General features: G+C 37.8%; 1 protein-coding gene across 2 annotated transcripts in view; it reads left to right on the top strand.

The window, feature by feature from the left end:
• The window catches only part of PITPNB (phosphatidylinositol transfer protein beta), a 61,135-nt gene extending 41,795 nt beyond the window's left edge, over window positions 1-19,340 (top strand). The window contains exons 9-12 of one of the 2 annotated variants that reach the window (XM_016129662.2): window positions 10,868-10,978; window positions 12,653-12,775; window positions 16,129-16,214; window positions 17,374-19,340. In XM_016129662.2, coding sequence (XP_015985148.1) covers window positions 10,868-10,978; window positions 12,653-12,775; window positions 16,129-16,176 — 282 coding nt within the window. In that variant the 3' untranslated portion in view covers window positions 16,177-16,214; window positions 17,374-19,340. The remainder of the gene's footprint in view (window positions 1-10,867; window positions 10,979-12,652; window positions 12,776-16,128; window positions 16,215-17,373) is intronic. The other variant, XM_016129661.2, reaches the window with a different exon arrangement.
• Window positions 19,341-19,769: the final 429 nt, after the last annotated feature.

Consider the following 19,769-nt stretch of genomic DNA (forward strand, 5'->3'; position numbering starts at 1 on the left):
ATTTGACAGGAGGAGCAAAACCTAAACCTGCCCAGAGCAGATTTTCCACAGGTAGGATTTTACTTCGTAACCAATCTGTTTACGCTGAAGCCAGTCACAGGTCTTCAATAAATGCTGTCTAGGTCCTACTTTTTGCTTGCAGATAGAGGGTTACTATAGCAGCCCCATGGTTCTTCATGGTTGTCAGACTGTTTTGTGGCCTGTCTTGCACATCAATTAAAATGAAGAATGTGTCTGACTTCATTAAGACAATGATTCATAATTACCTTATTTTCACATTTGTTCCCTGGATAGAGTTCAGTTCAAGATTCTCCTAGTTTAATGGCCATGACTAGAGGCTTTTACCTTAATACCCAGAAAGTGGTACATGTCACTTACAAATCAAGGAATGAATTCAGTATGCATGATCTAAATTTACTCTGATGGATTAAAAAAAAATCCCCCACCCTCATCCAGCTTTTTAGCTGTGGACTTGAGAACTTGGCCCTGAGCCGGGGCAGAAGCCTTTCTCCTTTGAGATTTAACATTGGCCTTCTAAAAGAGAGTGCCATGCTAGGGCCACAGACAGGTGGCAGCTTCTAAGGTTGCCGTATCTTCTAAAAGGCCATCTTGCTCCATTAAGTACTAACTCTCTAGCTGATACTTTTATAGGGAATAGAGGAGCATGAGGTTGAGACTCCGAGGTGAATTAAATACTGAATTTTCTTCAAATGATCAGTTTTTCAGGTATAAACTTGAGAAGGCAATAATGCGTTTCATGGTGGGCTATTGTGTTTGGGCTCAATTGTTGACTGTAGCAAAGGTAGTTTGATACTATAACTTTTACCTGATTTCTGACCTTTTAGTAACCTGGAATATGATTCTTATTCCTTTTTTATTTATGGTTTTTACCTTTTGAACTAACATTGCTTTTGTCTTTTATTACCCATTAGTGATTATTTAAAATTCTAAGATAGGTTTAGTTTTTAGAAATAATTGAATTTTACATTTGTTCAGGTTGCATATAGCACTTTCCCCCCATTGTGTGTGTGTGTGTGTGTGTGAGACAGAGACAGAGACAGAGAGACAGAGAGAGACTGACTAACTTATTATTTCTCTGGGAGAATGCTGGCCAGTAGTGATACCTTTTTTACCTATTTGCCTGTTGGTAGTTAACATTAGCCAAGTGATAGTGGATGCAGCTACTCTATGACTAGCTGATAAAACAACATAGAAAAATTAGGAACCTATGGACTGACTTGATCTAGTCAGTATTTGACGAGCCCTATGTGTCAATAAATGGCACTGAAGGTAGCACTGGGGAAGGATGGTAGTTGGAGATTTCCGTATTTCTGAAATATGAGAGTAGGGAAAAAAATATGGTAATTAAAGCAAAGAAGAGAAATCCTGCTCTATTCCTCCTTACCCAGGATTCTGGTTCCACAGCTGTCCTGAAGGCCTCCCATGCCCCTCAGCAGAAACTCGCCAGTACAGATTCCAAAGTATATTCACAGCTAAGTGCAAACCTCATCATCTCTTAGAAACTTCTTACTTATTCCACAATGGTGGTTTCCTTCTGAATTATTGTATGTAGTATTTACTGCTTGTCTGCATCAGACTGGAAAGGGGAAAAGAAACTTCCCTGGTGCCAGGCAGTATACAAGGGAGTATTTAATCTTCACAATTTTCCTGCAGGCTTAGTACAACTGTTTCATTTTATAGCTGAGAAATGGCCAGAGAAACACAGATAATAGTCGTAGAAGAAACATTAAGATGTCTGCCATTCCTGTGCCGCCTGATTCAGTGCTAGTCAGAGATGGGTAACACATGGAGACGTAACAGATTCTGACTCTTAAGCCAGTGACTCCAAATCACCCACCTGTACCTTTTGTGCTGTGTCACATCATGGCAGTTGTGTAGCTGTCTGTATTCATGGTATTTGCCAGAATTTGATAATTGCTGTTAATATGAGACGTCAGGGAATCTGTAGGTGACAGCATTAAGGGAGATCCATTAAAAACCCATCATGAAACTGTCACAAGTTGTGACCTGAATAACAATCCTAACTCTGAGCCTTGATTTCCGCATTTCTAAAATGGTAATGATATTAGTAACCACCTTGGAAGGTGGTTGTGAGGACTAAATGAGGTAGTGAATGAATGTTACATTGCCAGCACAGGGGGAGAACACAATAAGTAGTAGCTCTTACATTATTGCCATAGTCTTTCTTACATTATTGCTTTGGTCTTTGAAAATAAGAAGGCTTCATCATCTCTTTGGGTTGATTATTTCGATACCCCTGTAATATGGGGGCACAGTTACTCCTTTTTCTCTCTCTGGCATCCAAGAGTTCCCTGGTTCTGGTATTTGGGGGTTATTGGTTTACCTATCCTTACCTCCTATGGTTATGTGTGTTTAATGAGTGCTCGACTTGGGTCAACCATAAGCCAGAGGCCACACAATTTAAAGAGCCTTTGATAGTGTGAAATCACATGGTTGCCAGGGAGTAGATTGTTATACTTTGCACATTGGTTAAGAATACAGAACTTTTTTTAGCCTACTACTATGCATACTTTTTTTATTTTTAAAAAATTACAAACCCAGAGATGGAGGCCTTAGTTGGGTATTAAGTTTTCCTCTGAAAAAGAATTTTATAAATCTGAGCACATGAAATACACACACACACACACACACACACACACACACACGTATGTATATATACATACATATATATATATATATATTTATTTAGAGTTCAATATTTGATTAAGTGATTCTGTGTATAGTAATAGGAGGGCGATTTATAACCTGTAAAGATTTTCGCTTCAAGGCAGAATTGTGAATTTCTGTGGACATGAATGTCGTATTTCTCTGTAGCACTGCACATGTGTGTACACATGTACATGTTTTGGTTCATTTGTGTTTTGGGGGCTTTGTGTTGTGACATTAGTATGACTACTTATTCTGATGGTGTATGAAAAACAATTCACATATGAATTCTTCTGGCTTTTCAGTTTGCCTCTGATATGGTGAAGAGTTGTCTTTTAACGGATCAAAATACTACCTTTGAAGATTATGGTGTCATTTCTATCCTATGGCAAGGCCTCATTTCTTTCTTCATTTAATCCAGACGCCTCCTGAAGACTTAAGCTTCTGTGTCTACATATATATGATAGTTAAAAAATTAGGCCTGTAAAGGTCTTTGTAAGAGGTTTTGCATCTGGTCTTTAACAGTGCTTGGCATGTTTTAGAAGACTCAGCCAGTATCTGAATATTGGGCTATAAGAGGATCAGGTCAAATAAAGAAGCTGATCCAGAAATTGTGGCAGCTTTTATGTTGTGTGTGTGTGTGTGTGTGTGTACACTCTTTCTAATCATATAGGCATGTCCCATTTGTCTTCTACATTAACTTCAGTCTGAGCAGAAGCTCTGGCATTTGGAGCTGAGCTTTTCAAAACAGACCGTTTACCTGCTCGGTCACGCTTTTTTAAACTCATTTTAGAATTGCTAGAAAGGCCATTCTGGATCTTCTAAGCCAGTGGAGGGCAGCCGTCTTTGTGGATTATGAAGATGCTAATGTATTTCCTGCTATGCTTCTAAGACTCCTTTTTCTTTTACCTCACATCTGTGAAAAAAAGGCGGTAGCCTTGGTTGTCAGTGGTCTAAAGTAAAGATAACCACAGGTTCTGTTAGCCAGAGATTGGTAGACTGGAAGTGGGGCATGAGGGAGAAGTTGAAACTTAGCCATGGAAATCTCTTTGAGATAGAGACTGGCAGGAAAGTAGCCCAGAGAGTTTTCAGGAGGCTAAATAATGAGCACTGCCCTTTACTGATAGCCACCCAGGGAGAAAGACTGTTTTCATGTGTCTTCATCTCCACATGGCTGCGAGTCCCACGAAGGATGTGAAAAGCTGCTCCCTCCCTGTAATCTCCATTTGAAACCTCATAGTGGATGGTATAATGAAGCTTAACAATTAGTTTCTGGTTAGACCACATTATGGATTATATGTAATAAAGCAGACCTTAAAACACAGCTGATTTTTTTTTTTTTTTTTGAGTACTTGGTTTGGCAACTAGGTTTTTAATTCAGTTTTTAAAAATAATGTGTTTAACACTTGCTATTCCACGTTTTCCAGAATCTCCACGTACTTACTCCTGGAGCAGTACATGTTCAGTTCTAGACTTACCTGGATCCTGAATGCATCTGTTCCAGGCAGAACTAAAGCCTCAGGCCTGAATGAGTGAAGTGTGTTACTCAGGTTCAAAAAGTGATTTAGCAGGATGGGCCTCTTGGAAGCATCTTACTGACACTCAGGGACATAGAGTTGTCTTCATGAGTTTCATTTAAAGAGAACTTGTGGTTTCACTTGTACATAGTGTCACTCCTAGAGTAATTGGACACAAGCACCAAGCACACGTCATAGTTCTTATTAGTAAAATGAAAATGGGCGTGAAGTACAAAAATATTAAGTTTGGAGGCATGGAAATTTGATTCTTCTCACAGGCAGTTAGCTTTCCTGTCTTGATTTCATTTTGCTTATTTTTGTGAATTAGTTTAACCTACAATTAGTTTAATCTTTTGAACTTTCTCTCACGTTGACTTCTTCCATTTAACATTTCCCATTTGCCCAAGCAGATAGGAATCGCTCACCTCTGAACCCTACTGGAGTTCTTTGTTGATGACCTTCTTATGACACTTACTGTATCTTGTGTCAGAGTGGTAGTGGATGGTTTCACTCTGCCTTCCTTGACCTATGTCCGTCCCCCATTACTCACTGATTTTCGTCCATAAGCTCTGTGTCTGACTTAGCTTGATATGTGACAGCGCCTAGCACAGATGTTTCCTCATAGTAAGTACTCAGGATTTGCTGGATGCCAGTTAACTGTCTTAAACCAAATAAAAATCAAACGTTGGACTTGCCCATGTACTTACAGAGAATATACATCCAGTGTAGGTCTATCCAGGTGGCTACCAAAATCTAAACAAGGGTGAGGGAATGGCTGTGAGTTGAGGAATCAGGTTTTGCTTGAAATTTCAGTACACATATTTCACATATATTCTGTAATCTTGTGTTGATATTTACTGATACATGTACTGGCAACAGCCCCAGCAGTGCATTTATTTTTAACTTTCTCAGTGAAATCTGGGTTGGAAACTTACACTACAAAATCAACAGCTGAAATTGAGTGTTCAGACTGCCTTAAATTAAAAAATTAAAATCTGAAGAGAGTGTGAGCCTTATAGAAACTGCTGTGTCCTTGCAAAGTATTACCTTTGGTTGAGTGTAGCATATACCTATTACATCTTCGTCTCAATACATTTTAAGTAGGAAGAGGTGTATGTAGAGTTGACATGTAGCACAAGACTGTAAGGGAATTGTATTTTTAGAAAATGAATTTCCAGAATGCCTTTTGGTTTTTTTAAAATTCTCTTCTATTTGTATATATTTATAATAGATGCAAGAAACTAGTTCTTGTGGATAACATGGGCTGATTGCTCACCATTCCAGTTAAACATGCTGCGTTTTGTTTAGCTATGTTGTGTGGCGTCGGTATACATTAGCCCCCTTCCCCAGGCCTCATCCACATACCTCAGAGTAACCTAATATGCGTCGTAAAATTAAAAACATGATCTGAGTTTGGGGGTTTCATTTATAGTTAGAAACGTGAAATGTAAGGAATTCAGTGAATACACAAACTATTTAAATACAACTTTGAAAACATCTTACAACTAGTGCTAGCTCTATTACAGATGAAATTTAAATTATGTTGAGATGAGTCATAATTTGTTATGACTCTGTTAGCCCGTGAGGTTCATTTTATAGAATTTATGATTGTTCTTATCTCTTGGTAACCAAGCATATTTTACCTTTTATTTTCAATTATTCATTTAAATTTTTATGCTTTACTCTATATAAAACTCACATTCATCAGCAAAATAATTTTATTTACTTGTAGGTCAGGAGTGTTATTTCTGTTTTGCCTTAGGTTAGGAAAAGTTAGATTTGGGCTGGATTGGAATTGTGTGCGAATGATCTGAATTAGGTCTTGGCCTTTTTTTTTGCTTTGGGTTTATTATTTTAACTGGTGAAGAGAAAAGAAATTAGAAAACATTTGCATTGTTTAAGACCAAAGAGGAAGCTTTGTCCTGCCCCAGCAGTGAGCCTTCTGTGGGTGAGGCAGACAAACTGGAACTCCTTTGGGCTCTGTGTATCCCAGAATGTGGCTCTCAATGTGGGGTGGAGGGGTATTCCCAAATATTTATCTTATTGAGATTTTTCACATTTTAAAAGTTACACATTTTTTGTCACAAGAATATTTCTATAATTCCGAAGAGCCGATAATATTTTACTCTATGTATATCTTGTTTTTGCTTTAGAAATTTAAGATTAGGAAAATTTAAATATGGACTGGACTAAAGTTATATATTAAAGATCTTAGTTCAGCTTTTAGCTCGATTTTGTTGTTTTCATTTATTAAACATCAAAAAAAAGGGGAGGCAGGAAAACATTTAGATTGTTTATACTCAATGCAGAACGAAGATTTGAAATAGTACCCAGATAATTTAGGGCAAAGTAAACCTTTATACACAGCTGAAGGCAAAAACTTTTTTAGAGTTTATTTTTTAAACATATTAGGGTTTTTTTTGTTTATAAAGATACATATTTACTGAGTTTTGAAAATAAAGAATTGTGCACAGAGAATTAAAAGCAATTGTAGTCTCACTGTTTAATTACTATTATATTTTCTGATTCAAGTTTATTTTGTTACAGATGTTTATACCAACATGGATACCTATTTATATTCATATTTCGATTTTTTTTTACAGTGTTAATCATTATTTGAAAAGATGATTTTTAATGGCTGTACATAGTAGGTTTGTGAGATATTTGACCACTTTCCTTACAACAGGTTTTTGCTGTTATAAATCTACAGTGTTGTTATTTTCTTAACTGATGGATTGGGATGCATTTCTGAAAGAATTACCAGTTTAAAGGGTATATAGTATACACGAGATATGAACAGCTTTAAGACTTTTTAATTATATAGTATCAGATTCCACCCTAGAAAGATGGTGCCAAAAGAACTCTTTTAGCCTTTACTTACTGCATCTAGGCAATTTCACTATTTTCTAAGTATGAAGACTCTTAAAGCCATTTCCTTAACGGTAGTTTTAAGACCATAGCTCAAACTAAGGGGTCAATTGCATAAGTCATTTTTTAGAATTGGATGAGACCTCAAATACCACATATATAGTAATAATAATAATAATTTAAGGAAAATATATAGCTTCTGTATTTTTTTTTTAATAATTACTTGTAAGTGGGATGGAAAACATAAAAGCAGATTGAGATTGACTGTTCATTTTAGATCTGGGGAAGATAGCTTAGAGAACTGATTCTTTTTTGTCCTATCACTTACAGTTTTTAAACTGAATTTTATAGGCCAGTGTTACTTTATAAATTACCAGTATTACCATAATTGATTTGAACAACCTGCCAGAGTTACTAGAATGTGAGAAGTAAACTTAGGTAATTGTTGAAGTCTTGTGTTGTGTGCTCTGTTCTTAGAGTCCAAGTTTGGTATAAGCATACTCGTATTAAATTTAGCTTACTCTTTAATTAGAACCATGCTTCATCCTGTTGTTTTTATAAAATGGGAGAATTCTGAAGAGTCGGTGTTCTACTGGAAACACCCAAGGTTTTCAGTTAGCACGAGTGTCTAATGAATTGGAGTTCAGAACTATCAGCAGCCCGTAATTAGGACCATGGAATGTTCCATCTGGAGGTTTCTTAGGGCTAGTCAGTGGTTGCATCAGAGGTTCTCACCCACAGAGGAAATTCACCCTGAGTAGGTGGGCAGGGTGATATTTTGTTAATAAGCCCAGGAATATTACGGAATACAATGCAAAATTAAAGGAAGTTTTAGGGCAAGCTATTGGATGTCAAGGCCATGTGCTTACCACCTGCAGCCCTGGGCCCACCCCAGCCCTCGAGGAACTAAGTTTACTAATCTATGTCTTTAGTATAACATAAATAGAGGATGAAAAGCTCTGATGGAGGCCAGCCTTTCCTTTTGCCGACAGAGAAGTGAAGCCTAAAGAAGTTAAGGATCCTTCTCACTTACATAGGAAGTTACTTGGCATTATAGGAACTGTTTCGCAGGTGTATCTCACAATTTTAAGTGCCATATTCTACATATACTGAAATTTGTCTCATATGAAGGTTTTCAGTGACACTCATTGTCTAATACAGTAGCTCAGCACTGGCTCATTGCTTATTGAAAAATGATCTGTGAAAGACCAGTTTTGTCATTTCAATAAGGCTAAGTAAGCACTCAGAAGCTAGCTGTGTGTTGTAGAAGGCTGGTTGACTACTTCTGCACACTGGAGCCCAGCTTAGGTGCATGGGGCCTGCAGGTCAGGGAGTGGGGAGGGGCAGTTGCAATTAATGTGATTTTTGCCCAGGGCCACAGTGACCACAACAGAAGGATGTCCCTTCAGATTACTGGCACCAGTGGCTGTGATTTTATCATTACTTATGCGCATAATTACTCTCCTCTCTGCCAGCCTCTTTGGTGTCCTCTTACAACACCTAGCACAGATTGGGTTGTAAATTGCACTCACTTAACAGTTGCTGATTTAAACTTGTTCATACAGTATGGGTGTGGGATGGGGAAAGTGGTGTGTGTGTGCACGTGCATGCAGAATTTTCACATTGGCACACTTTTATGGGAAGGAAATCGTGGGAAAATAGAGCTAGGCTAGCCAGGTTCTTCTGTTGACTTAGCACTCACCTACAAAAAGATGATTTGCTGTATGTAATATTTTTATTTAAATGCTTGTGGTGTTACCTCATTGATTTAACCCATCTACCAGGTCATTTATTTAGAAGATGAACTGTTGTTACAGAAGAGATTTTTCTGAGAAAAGTTGATCAGTCATTCAGGATTCTACAGAACATTAAGTTCTATTAATAATACCAAAATAGATTTTTTCATATATCTTATCCTTAGAATTCACTTGAAACTGGAACATTATTGAGAGTTTGCGGGGGAAATGTGGTCTAGTGCTACGATTCCATAAATGAAGAATAATCTTGAGGTTTTAGAATAAGACCTAGAAATTCATCAGTTTTTGAATTTATGTGTATGTGGCTGAATGGAAAGAATATTTGCTCATACACAACAAACTTATTGAAAGTGGAACGTGTGAGTGACTTGAAGCTGACAAGAAGTGACAGTGGCACACAGTGTGACTGATGCTGGCATTGTAATGTCTTGAGCACTGTGTAAAGCCATGAACACAGGTAAAAAAGAGGAGAGCCTTGTAAAAGGCTGCTTTATCTTTTCACTCAATAATTTAGTTTTTATAAAAGAGTCCCCATAGTGTTGCACATGACTTCCTAGTCTTTTGAGAAGCTTTATTTAAAAAAAAATTTTTTTTTTTTTTTGCAAATTCTAAGTGGCAAATATTATAACTATGAAAGAATAAGGATGAGGGATAACTAATATGTATTAAGCCCTTGAGTTCCACCAACTAAGCTCAGAGCATACACTGCCTTACTTAGTCCTCACTATGGTCCTGAGATACAGCTTTCATCTTGTAAGTACACCAACTTTATCAAATGGTCCTTTCTGTAGACATGCCTGCAGTCCGCCTCTGCTGTCTCTGTTTCTTTGATGAGTATCTGCCTTCTGGGCACGTACTATGCGCTCTAGAGGCAAGGCTGTGTCTGCATTTGCTCACTGCCGTGAGCCCAACCCAGGTTCTCTCCTGCGTCAGCTCAGGAAGGTTTTGGTCTCCCATACATGCCACCTTGGAAGAACCTGTGCTACAAGTTCCTGGTTCACCCCACACACACATATTCACCCCTTCCCCCCAAATAAACATGCTCTAGTATATTGAATTTACTAAGGCAGAAGCCTGCTTTACGTTTCACAGAAATGATCAGTAATACCATGGATTGCAATCCCCCTTGCCCAATTTCTATAATGAAAAATTTCAGAGCTAACCAAAAAAGCTGAAATAAAACAGTGAACACCTCCACCTAGGTTTAACAGTTACCACTTTGCCATATTTGTTTTCTCCTTTCGCTGCCTTCCTCCTTCCCTTTCTCCCTCTCTCCATACAAATACGTTATATTTTATCTCTTCAGGCCCTTTTCATCCAGATAGGTCCCCACACCTTTCTTCCTTGTTCTTTTATTATTTATTTATTTTTTTATTTTAAATATTCTTTTCTCTCTCTCTCTCTCTCTTTTTTTACTCTAACAACTCTTGATTTGATTCCCCGACTACATCATTTAAGCTGTGAGGTATAATCTCGTGGATGTTAAAGTCCAGATGTTTGGGATTTGCCTTCAAAGACTTGATGTAGATCATGTTTGCTTCTGCATCCCTTTTTATATCCCCCTTCTATTGAAAATACCTCAGTTAATAAACAGTGCCACTCGACTTACTAGTGTTTTGAGGACACAGCAGACAACTGATTTCTTCATCGTTTTTTCATTTTGCCTCACCACATCCATGGTGGGGGTGCGATAATGGTTTTATGAGAACCCTTATGTATTACAGACTCACTATTGATATGATGTGAATAGAATTCGATATTTAATATAAAATCCGAATAGTATAATTTGAGACAGAGTAATACGCCTATTAAACTGTAGAGTTGGGAAGTAACTTCGTCTGTGGAAGGAGGGTTTGCAGCAGGGGAATACTGCCACTTTTGCTAAAGTGATTTCAAATTTCCAAATACCTGAATTAAACACATATGAGATTGTAGTATTCTTCACGTATGTCTGTGATGTTGTTACATAGCAGCCAGTTTTGATCAAAACATAAATATTTAAATCATCACTTCTCCTTTTCAATGTTTTTCATCTAGAAGGAGCTGGCAAACAACCCAGACTGTCCTCAGATGTGTGCCTATAAGCTGGTGACCATCAAATTCAAGTGGTGGGGACTGCAAAGCAAAGTAGAGAACTTCATTCAAAAGGTAAAAATCTGATCAAAGTGCAGGGACTTGACTTAAATTTAGGTTAAGATTTAAGATAACTGTCAATGGGATGTTTACTCTGTTACCACTTCCCTTTTTTCTCATTTATGAGATAAAAATTACATCCCTGTGTAAATCCTCTACAACCTTTTTCCCCCTAGAAACCTCAAAGACTGATGCCAACAGAAGCTTCAAGGGGTTTCTTTTCTTTTAGGGAAGATTATAGCAATTTTTTGTTCATAGTGCTTTCGTGTATTTGCCCGGCTCTTTGTAGAGAGCCCTTTTCATATACAGTATGTCCCCAGAGGGGACCTGATGTCCAAGAATTGGCTGAAGGGAGAGGCCAGGCCTTGCCTCCCTGCCGAGGGCCTCCTTTGTTCCAGCTCGGCTGGATTCCTTCCACCCTTCCACATAGATTCTGACATATACCTTCTTGTGTGCTTTGCACTTTCTTGTCGCATGTCTTCTGTTAGGAGTCCTTGTTGAGAATAGTTATACTCTGAACCTAGGGTGACATAATCTGAGGATCCAAATTCCAATTACCTTTTTTATATCTTCTTTATTAAAGCGAAAGTAACAGGTGCATTGATCTAGAAGGGGAGAGAATTGTAATTATATAAATATACATGGTTATAAACACATAAGGAATATGGAAAATTTCTTTGGTAATTACTTTTCTTGTAGGATGAATATTTATTCCATTATCATTATAAAGAAGCCCCTGTTGTATCTGTGAACCCACAGTTAGTTGCATCTGAGTTTCACCATAACTTTTCTACTTTTAAACTGTAACTGCTCTAAATGTTTTTTTAAAAGAAGATCTCAAAGTGCTGGAGACTCCTGGGCCTGCTTGCAGTTGGCTCACAGTAGGCGCTCTATAAATATTGGCTTCCTTTCTTCCTCTTGAATCATAATAATAGATTAACAATCTAGTTCTGATAAATAGAAGTCACACATGTAATTGATGAAGTCCCTTTTGTTCTTGGGAAAAAATGTGAAAGTTGAAGATTGTCCAAAGTACTGAAGTACTTACTGTTCGGTGTGCTATTCTCTTTTTGAGAAACTTTAGTAAAACTTAAATAATCTAGCAATTACGGTTACTAGTTATATATGTGGATATAGCCATATTCAATTACGCCCCCCCTCTATATATATAGGCAGTAATATTAAAATAGAAAAATTAATGGAGAATGTATAATAATTCTTAAATATAACATTTATGCCAAAGAACCCAGGGCTCTTTTTCTTTCAGTGCATTATTGTATTCCACCTCACAGTATTTCTTTGACTTGCAAAGAAGTTAATGATAATGTATATTTTATAGCAGATTAAATTGAGTTGACCTTTGGTCATCGACATTTAGAAAAAGGTAAAAATAAATCAGATCCCGCAACAGTTTATGAAGGATCAGAATGTACACACCACATATTTTTCAGTTTCTACTAAATCATGCTCCCTTTGCAAGGTGATATTGTTTCACATTTCACAGGGAAATCTTTTTATTTTGTTTTATAAAAAGACAATAATATGCAGTTCAGATTTCTACTAACCAACATAGTGGTCTTTTCAAACTAAATATGTATAGATTTTGTGGGTTAATTGAGACAAAGAAAGTTAATACGTCATTTATCTTAGAGTTTTAACATCTTATACTATTCTTCTTTGTTTTAAAAGCAAGAGAAAAGGATATTTACAAACTTTCATCGCCAGCTTTTTTGTTGGATTGACAAGTGGATTGATCTGACAATGGAAGACATTAGGCGAATGGAAGATGAAACTCAGAAAGAACTAGAAACAGTAAGACTTCGTGTCCTGTGGAAATTCTTTAATTTTCTTTTTCTAGTACTGTATATGTGCTTAGTAAGTATAGACTTAGAGTATTTTTAGAAGCCATTGCTTAATCTGTCTGTGTTTATCAAAACCAAGTTTCTTAGAAACTCTTATCTTTTTACATGTTCTGATTTCTCTTTCATTGAGCACCTTTTTTCATGAAAGTAGAGTAGAGCTTTCTTGACTTAGAATTTGTTACCTGTTAGATGTTTAGTGGTTTATATTCTTTTTCATGCATTAGTCCTCTGTGATGGTACCTGGTTCATGTCCTTTTAGACATCCACTTTATCAAGCCAAGTTGCCTTTGGCTCATTTTATTATCACAGTAAGTTATTAATGTTAGCACAGAAAGTCCTAGTTTCCTCTTCTGTGGAAAAGATAAGATGAATGGTATTGTCACTGATTCCAGAAAAGCCTCTTTCCCTCCCACGACTAGCAGTGAATCCTATTTCTTCATAAGCTTTAGGCAGAAATTCAGATGATCCTTGGACTAGAGGTCAGCATGCCATGTTTCAAAATGAGAAGCTCCCTCTTCCCCCCCCCCCCCCAGTTTCTCCCACCCCAGTGAGCAGCATGTGAGCACGCTATTCCTCCAGGGACAGATTCTTCCTCGACTTCCTCTTGCACAGGTCAGGTTTTGCTTTTGCTCTGGGTTCCACTTCTTTTCAGTTGAAACTAAGGCCCCGTGGGGGAAATGAGGCCAAGGCATGTCCAGGATAGGCTAGTGGTTTCCATGCAGTCATCTCGAGTCCTGCCAGCGACCTCAGTTCTGGAAGCCCTGCAGGCGAGAGAATGTTTGACAGACGCCTGTGTGTGAGGCAGGAACTCCATTTAATCACAGGAGAGTGGCAGCAAATAAGGTTCTTTGGCACAGAAAGAAATCTGTTTGGCACAGAGCTTCGTAAAGAATCTGTGTTTAAAATTGCTTACTTTTGGTGATTATGGTAGATCTGCTTCTAATTAGCTTTATACAAACCTTTTGAGAGGACTAGGACATAGTTTCTTTATAAGACAATAAAATGTTTTAACCTTATCTTATACATAAAGTAAACTTTAGGCTGTCTCCAACTTGAATTGGATTTTGTTCCAAAGGTTTTTAAGTCGATTTTATGAAATTTGGAATGTTTTCCCATAGAGAAAATAATAAATCGGGGTTCGGTTTCTAGATCAGCCAATGGAAGCCTCTGATTTCCCATACTACTAGTATTACTTTTGAGTTCTGGATCTTAGAAATGGGGTGCTAGAATGGCAAGCGCAGAAGACTCTCCCCCACCCACTTATTTTTATGCTGGCCCAAGACAAAATATTTAAACAGGCAGGAATAAGTCATGGGTCCTGCCTACATTTTTTCCCATGCCTTTCTCATGCTTCTGTCTTCCTTACTTAAGAGTCAGATGCCCTTCTCTAAGAAGCACCCCCACAACCACCACCACTCCCAGTTTGAGTCCCTTTTCCCCCGCCTTGCCTGGTTTTGTTCCTTCCAAGGTACTTCAGGCTCCAAAGATACCTGCTAGCTCTGTCTCCAGCCCTTCCAAGCAGCTGGTGTCAGCTGAATATCAAAAGAAAGCAGCATGATTACACTCATTCTGACTAAGCTCATATGGTACAGTCTTGGCATCTCCAAAAAGGATTTACCCACACCAAAATAAAACAGAACAGACTTATTTTTATTGATTTGAACTCTCAGGAAGGAAGCCTTTTTGGTTTTGATTTTTATGTTGAAGGGCTAGCCATGACATGAGGAAGAATGGTCACGGTTGGAAGGTGATGGACAGAGCCCTCCCTGGTTTGGGCTCTGAACCCTACCTACCTCCGGACCCCTTAGACAGACTTTAGCTGAGACCTCTTCCCCCAGGGGAGTGCTCCTGCTTCCCTCACAGGTTCTCAGTCTCCTGATATCTGAACACAGAACAGTCCCAGTGTCAACACGATGAGAGCCCTGACAAGGAAGTGGGGACTCTTGCTGCCACCTGTGGCTGTGGGCCTGTGGGCTCTGCTGCTTCCCCATGCAAGTCAGTTATTCATGAGTTGGCACTTGTACTTGACAAGAAGATGTAAGAGGAGATCATCATTATTGTATCCCCGTGATTCAGACTAACTACCCACCCCCAGGAAGTTGGTAGGAATCTGTCATTGGTTCAGGGTTAGGGGTACGTGGCAGTTACTTTGTTATGTATTTCAAAAACATTTTAAGACCAATTTCAGCATTAAGTGCTAATCATCTTAATATAAAATCCCATTTCAGTTATTTTGTTCTAGGTCATTGAGTAGTGCTTTCTTCCACATCGCATTGCTGCTGCTCTGAATCCTAACATTTGGTTTGTGAGCCTCTTCACAATCTGGGCAGCAGTATGCCTGCAGGCCAAACTGCCTACCTGAAGCGACTTAACATTTTTAAGTCCTTCACCATGGAGGAATTTCCTTTACTTGAGGTCCTGTTTCCCTGACACCTAATGATAGAATTTGATACATTGTAATTCTCTTCTTAATTCAAAAATATTTTAAGAATTGGATTTCTTTCAAATGGGTTTTGGCCCTGGAGAAACAGAATAGCATCTTGAGAGGTTAGGCATGAGCGGAATGCCTTTGCCTGTAATCTTGTAGAGAAATGCTGGGTTTAGGCTCAGCACCTGAAGGAATACTTTGAGCAGACCTTTTGCGTTTATTCTCAACTAGCACTTTACTTGGAGTTGGGGGGAAAGGGTTGGGTTTTGGAAATATTTTTATTGCATTTGTTCCTTTTCTATCCTTTTCCTTAATTTTTTCATTGAGGTTTTTTTTTTTTAAATATCTATAGGCTGCTGTTATGAATGCCTGTCCTTTCTGACGTATGCTGTGTCCTTCATTGCTTCTCATACATTGTTTGTATCCACTTCCCTCTTTTCAATTAACTTCCCTTAAAGAACTGCTCTGAGTCACCCTGGTCTCAGAAGTAGCAGAGGTGGCCATACTTCATGGCTTCCTGTCTGGTCAAGGCACTATAAAAATATGAACTAGATATTGGGGCATTTTCTCACTAATATGTGAGAAAATGCCCCAATATCTAGTTCACATTGGCTGTCTTTGATAATTTCACATCATCATTCTGCAAGCTTTTGTTTCCTACATTCAAGAATACACATTTTTGGTGCTCCTTTTGCAAGATTTTCTTTAGACCAAGATTACTAGAGGGGCCTCAGAACTTCATTCTTTATGTGGATGTGGTTATAAACAGGCAACAGTCACTTCACCATCTCTTCTAGATCTTTTTTCTCCCTTTGCTTACTAACTCGATATAGAGTCTGTGATTTCAGCAGCTCATGATTTTATTTTACGTTTAGATGCGTAAGAAGGGTTCCGTCCGAGGCACGTCGGCTGCTGATGTCTAGATGAGTCCCCTGTAGGGTCAGAGACAATATCAAACTGTGTAAGTGAAGACCTGGGTAAAAAGAATGTTTAAAAAACAATACCTTTTGGTAATGAGTAGTTAACTTGCTGAGGAGAGACTAAGTGTTAAATGTGGTTTAATTTTTAGAACTTAAGAGAGAGATATTTTAGAAGTTGGCAGTGAATGGTTGAATTATTATCTGTGGAATGGGTTGAATTTAGTGATCCCGAACTAGTTCTTAGTGTTAGTTACCAGCTGCACTTATTCATCATGTAGCATTGTCCTAGGAGACAGCTGATTTTTCATTGATATCCAGTTAATTGACCTTTTTCTCAGTAGCACCATTTGTGGTTAGTAAGGAATAAGTAAAAGCATTTTAAGGCAAATTTCCTTTTTCTATACCATAAGGGCCCACCTCAATAATTCATTTTAGTGTTTTTCCACACACCAGAAAGTCTTTCCTTCACATTGGATCTTCAGTTATCTTTACAGATAGCTTTAACATGTATAAATGCACTTTGGTTTTCATTTACAACACAAAACATTTCTGTGATCTTATATCTCTAACACAAATTTATTTGCTCAAATTAGAGCTTTTCCTAGAGGGGATAAAAGAGCCTCAAAAATCTACCCCACATAACGAAACCAGTTTGAGTAAATAAAAATTGACAGTAGACGGTCATTATTCGTTAATATTGAACTACAGCATTTATTGAGGAAAAGCACAAGACAGAACACCCCTCTCACTCCACTGTGGTTCTTTGCCGCCCCTTCTGTGCACTACCTGCTCTATAATTCCGGAATGTAGGAGGTGTGACGCTCAGTAGTGAAAAGAAGCAGTTGTACAGGATAAGAACGAATGAACTCTGCCAGGATTCCCCCAGAGTCCGTCCCTTCAATTCAGTGTTCATTTTTTTAAGTTTATTATTTTCGTTCAGTTCTTCTAAGTTTCTATAATTTATATTTGCTTCTAATTTATTTTCCCTCTGATAAACAAAATGTTGCCATTAATAAAAACAAAATCTTCAAGAGATTAAATTTTTTAAATGCAGTAGTTGGGATCCATTTTCTGCCAAAAGTTTTGATAACATTCGAGGAATTAATAATGTGTGCACCAAGCTCTTAGCTAATTTTTTTGTTTTTCTTTTTACGTCTCTCTGTATTTTAACGCATTGCACTTCTTTTCCTTCCCTTACAGTTACGTAATCAAGGTCAAGTAAGGGGAACAAGTGCAGCCAGTGATGAGTGAAGAAGAATCTGACCAGTTATCTTGCAGTGTTGGCGTTTCCCAGACGTGTGCCTGTGATTATGTACTCACATGCACAGGTTCCCAGCCATGTGTGTATATATGTTAGTGTGTGTATATCCGTAGCTGTATATAAAATGCATGTAGAGCTACAGATCAGAATACACACACGTGTATATATATGTACATATAAACATACTGAAGGGATTAGTACAATTTCTCTAAAGTACTGTACCTATCTTCAAGAATGCAAAAGAATATTTTCAATATGTATACCTGGAACAGATTTTAATAATCAGAGTAATACCATGAATGGGACAAATTGACTGCAGTGTAATACTAGGTAGTATGTTTCATAAATGTCAAGTTGTGGACCAATATATACATATATAAATATATAGCCTTTTATTACTTTCCTTTTAAATCAGTCTCTTATAAATTTTTATTTCAGTCTTATAAGCAACAGACTCCCACAGAAAAATTATTCAAAATCTTTTTGCTATTCAGTGAACGTAAACTCTGAATGTACATATAACGATTTCTGTCTGGATGGTCATTATCTTACTGCCAAATTGGACAATATCTATTAGTAAGGAGTAAAGTTATAGGCCAGTTTTTACTTGTTTGCTTTGAGGGACAAAATCCTTTTAAAAAAAATTTCTGGTTTTTATTGGATTTTTGTATTTAAATTTCAAGTATTTTTCTACATCAGACATAGCAAAAACGAGATGATGGTTTGTGATGTATAATAAACACTATACAATTTTTAGGCTCCTGTGAGGCAAACAAAGAAATTAATGAAATTAATAGCATTGTAGGCTGTTTAGAAAAATTGGAAGTACAAGTGCTTCCACGGAGTCTTGTTTTTGAAATGACTGTTTTCTGAAATTACAGCTTGGAAACTATGCAAATGATTTAGATTCCTCACAGCTTACACGATAGACTATAGATAGTGATGATGTTTTGCTCTTTTCATGTTGAAACACACTTTAAGGGGGAGACGCTGACTTTGAATTAGGAGGAATTTAAGAGGCAGCGTGAGGCTGGCCCGCACACAGGAGGCCCTGCCCAGGAGCCGGTGCACCTCCACCCATTTGGCTGTGCTCTCAAGGAGGATGTCGTTGGAACATACCCTGAATAAGCATCGTGAAAACGCTGGTTAGAAGCTGCTGCTGCCTTATTTTATTTCATTTTATTTTTCTTTTTTTTAAGAAAGGAACAATAGGTAAGATTTTTATCAGCTTTCTCTGTCTGAGTCTAGTTTTTCTCCTGTCAGTCCTGGAAGCTTGAATAGAATGATATTGTTGAAGCCTTCAGGTCACAAACTGTCGTCTTAACCTCTCGTCCCTCCTACCACACGCCAGCCCCTATAGTCACATCGCATTAGTAATCTGATTTGCTGACAGTCCTGCCCCCCTCGCTTCCCCTGTCCCACATGTCCTGTGTCCCCAACGAAGTGATCGTAGTGACTGAGACAAGGATGTCTTCTGCATTACGATACCCTGTTATCCTCAGCTACAAACCCCACATTGCATATGTCCTCTGTGTACTCAGGATCAAGACTGATGTTTACTCTCGGGGCACTATTGTAAGATAGGTTTTGTCAACACATAATCATTGTCTGCAAAGTGATGCAAGGAAGGAAGATTATTGCTAATTTTGTGAAATAAAGAGTCTAGCCCTCTCCTTTTAATGAACTTAACTCTCGCTGGCATCTGTAGCATCATTGGGAGCTTGGGCACACATGGAAATGAGAATCCAACGCATGGATTTTAATGTTTTTCTAACAACTGTGGAGATTTGAGGGAATGTGTGGTGAATGTAAAATATCTAGTTTACTTGGCAGTCTCTTGTGTAAATTACAGTAAAATAAAGTAAATGAAATTTAAACAAAAAATAAATTTGATCACAAAATGCCACTTGTGTGCTTGAGTGGTTGTTTCCCTGATGCCACGTCTGCTTCAGAACACTGCAGACTGCTTCTCTGCCGTTTTTTCAAGCATTCTCTAATTTGCAGCACTACCACTCAGGGAAAAATAAAAGTTGTTTTTTTGTGTGTGTGTTTTTTAATTGCAAACTCCTGTTCTTGAAATGCGCCTATGCCACATTACGTTGTTACATTTGGTTTCTTAAATAATTCTCTGTCTGTAAAAGCTAAGCAGTAAACTAAAGAAGGATTATTTATTATTAGTCTCAGAAGTTTTTTAGATATTTTTAACCGGGAAAAATATGGAAAATCTGTAGTATTTTTAAAAGCACTCAGGATTTTGCCATTAGATTTCTGATTGTTTCAAGATCATGGGTTTTTAGTTTGGGGCTTTGTTTTATCTCTCCTCTTTTAGGACTTT

Source organism: Rousettus aegyptiacus, unplaced genomic scaffold (assembly GCF_014176215.1).
Source record: "Rousettus aegyptiacus isolate mRouAeg1 unplaced genomic scaffold, mRouAeg1.p scaffold_m13_p_5, whole genome shotgun sequence".
Lineage (NCBI taxonomy): Eukaryota > Metazoa > Chordata > Mammalia > Chiroptera > Pteropodidae > Rousettus > Rousettus aegyptiacus.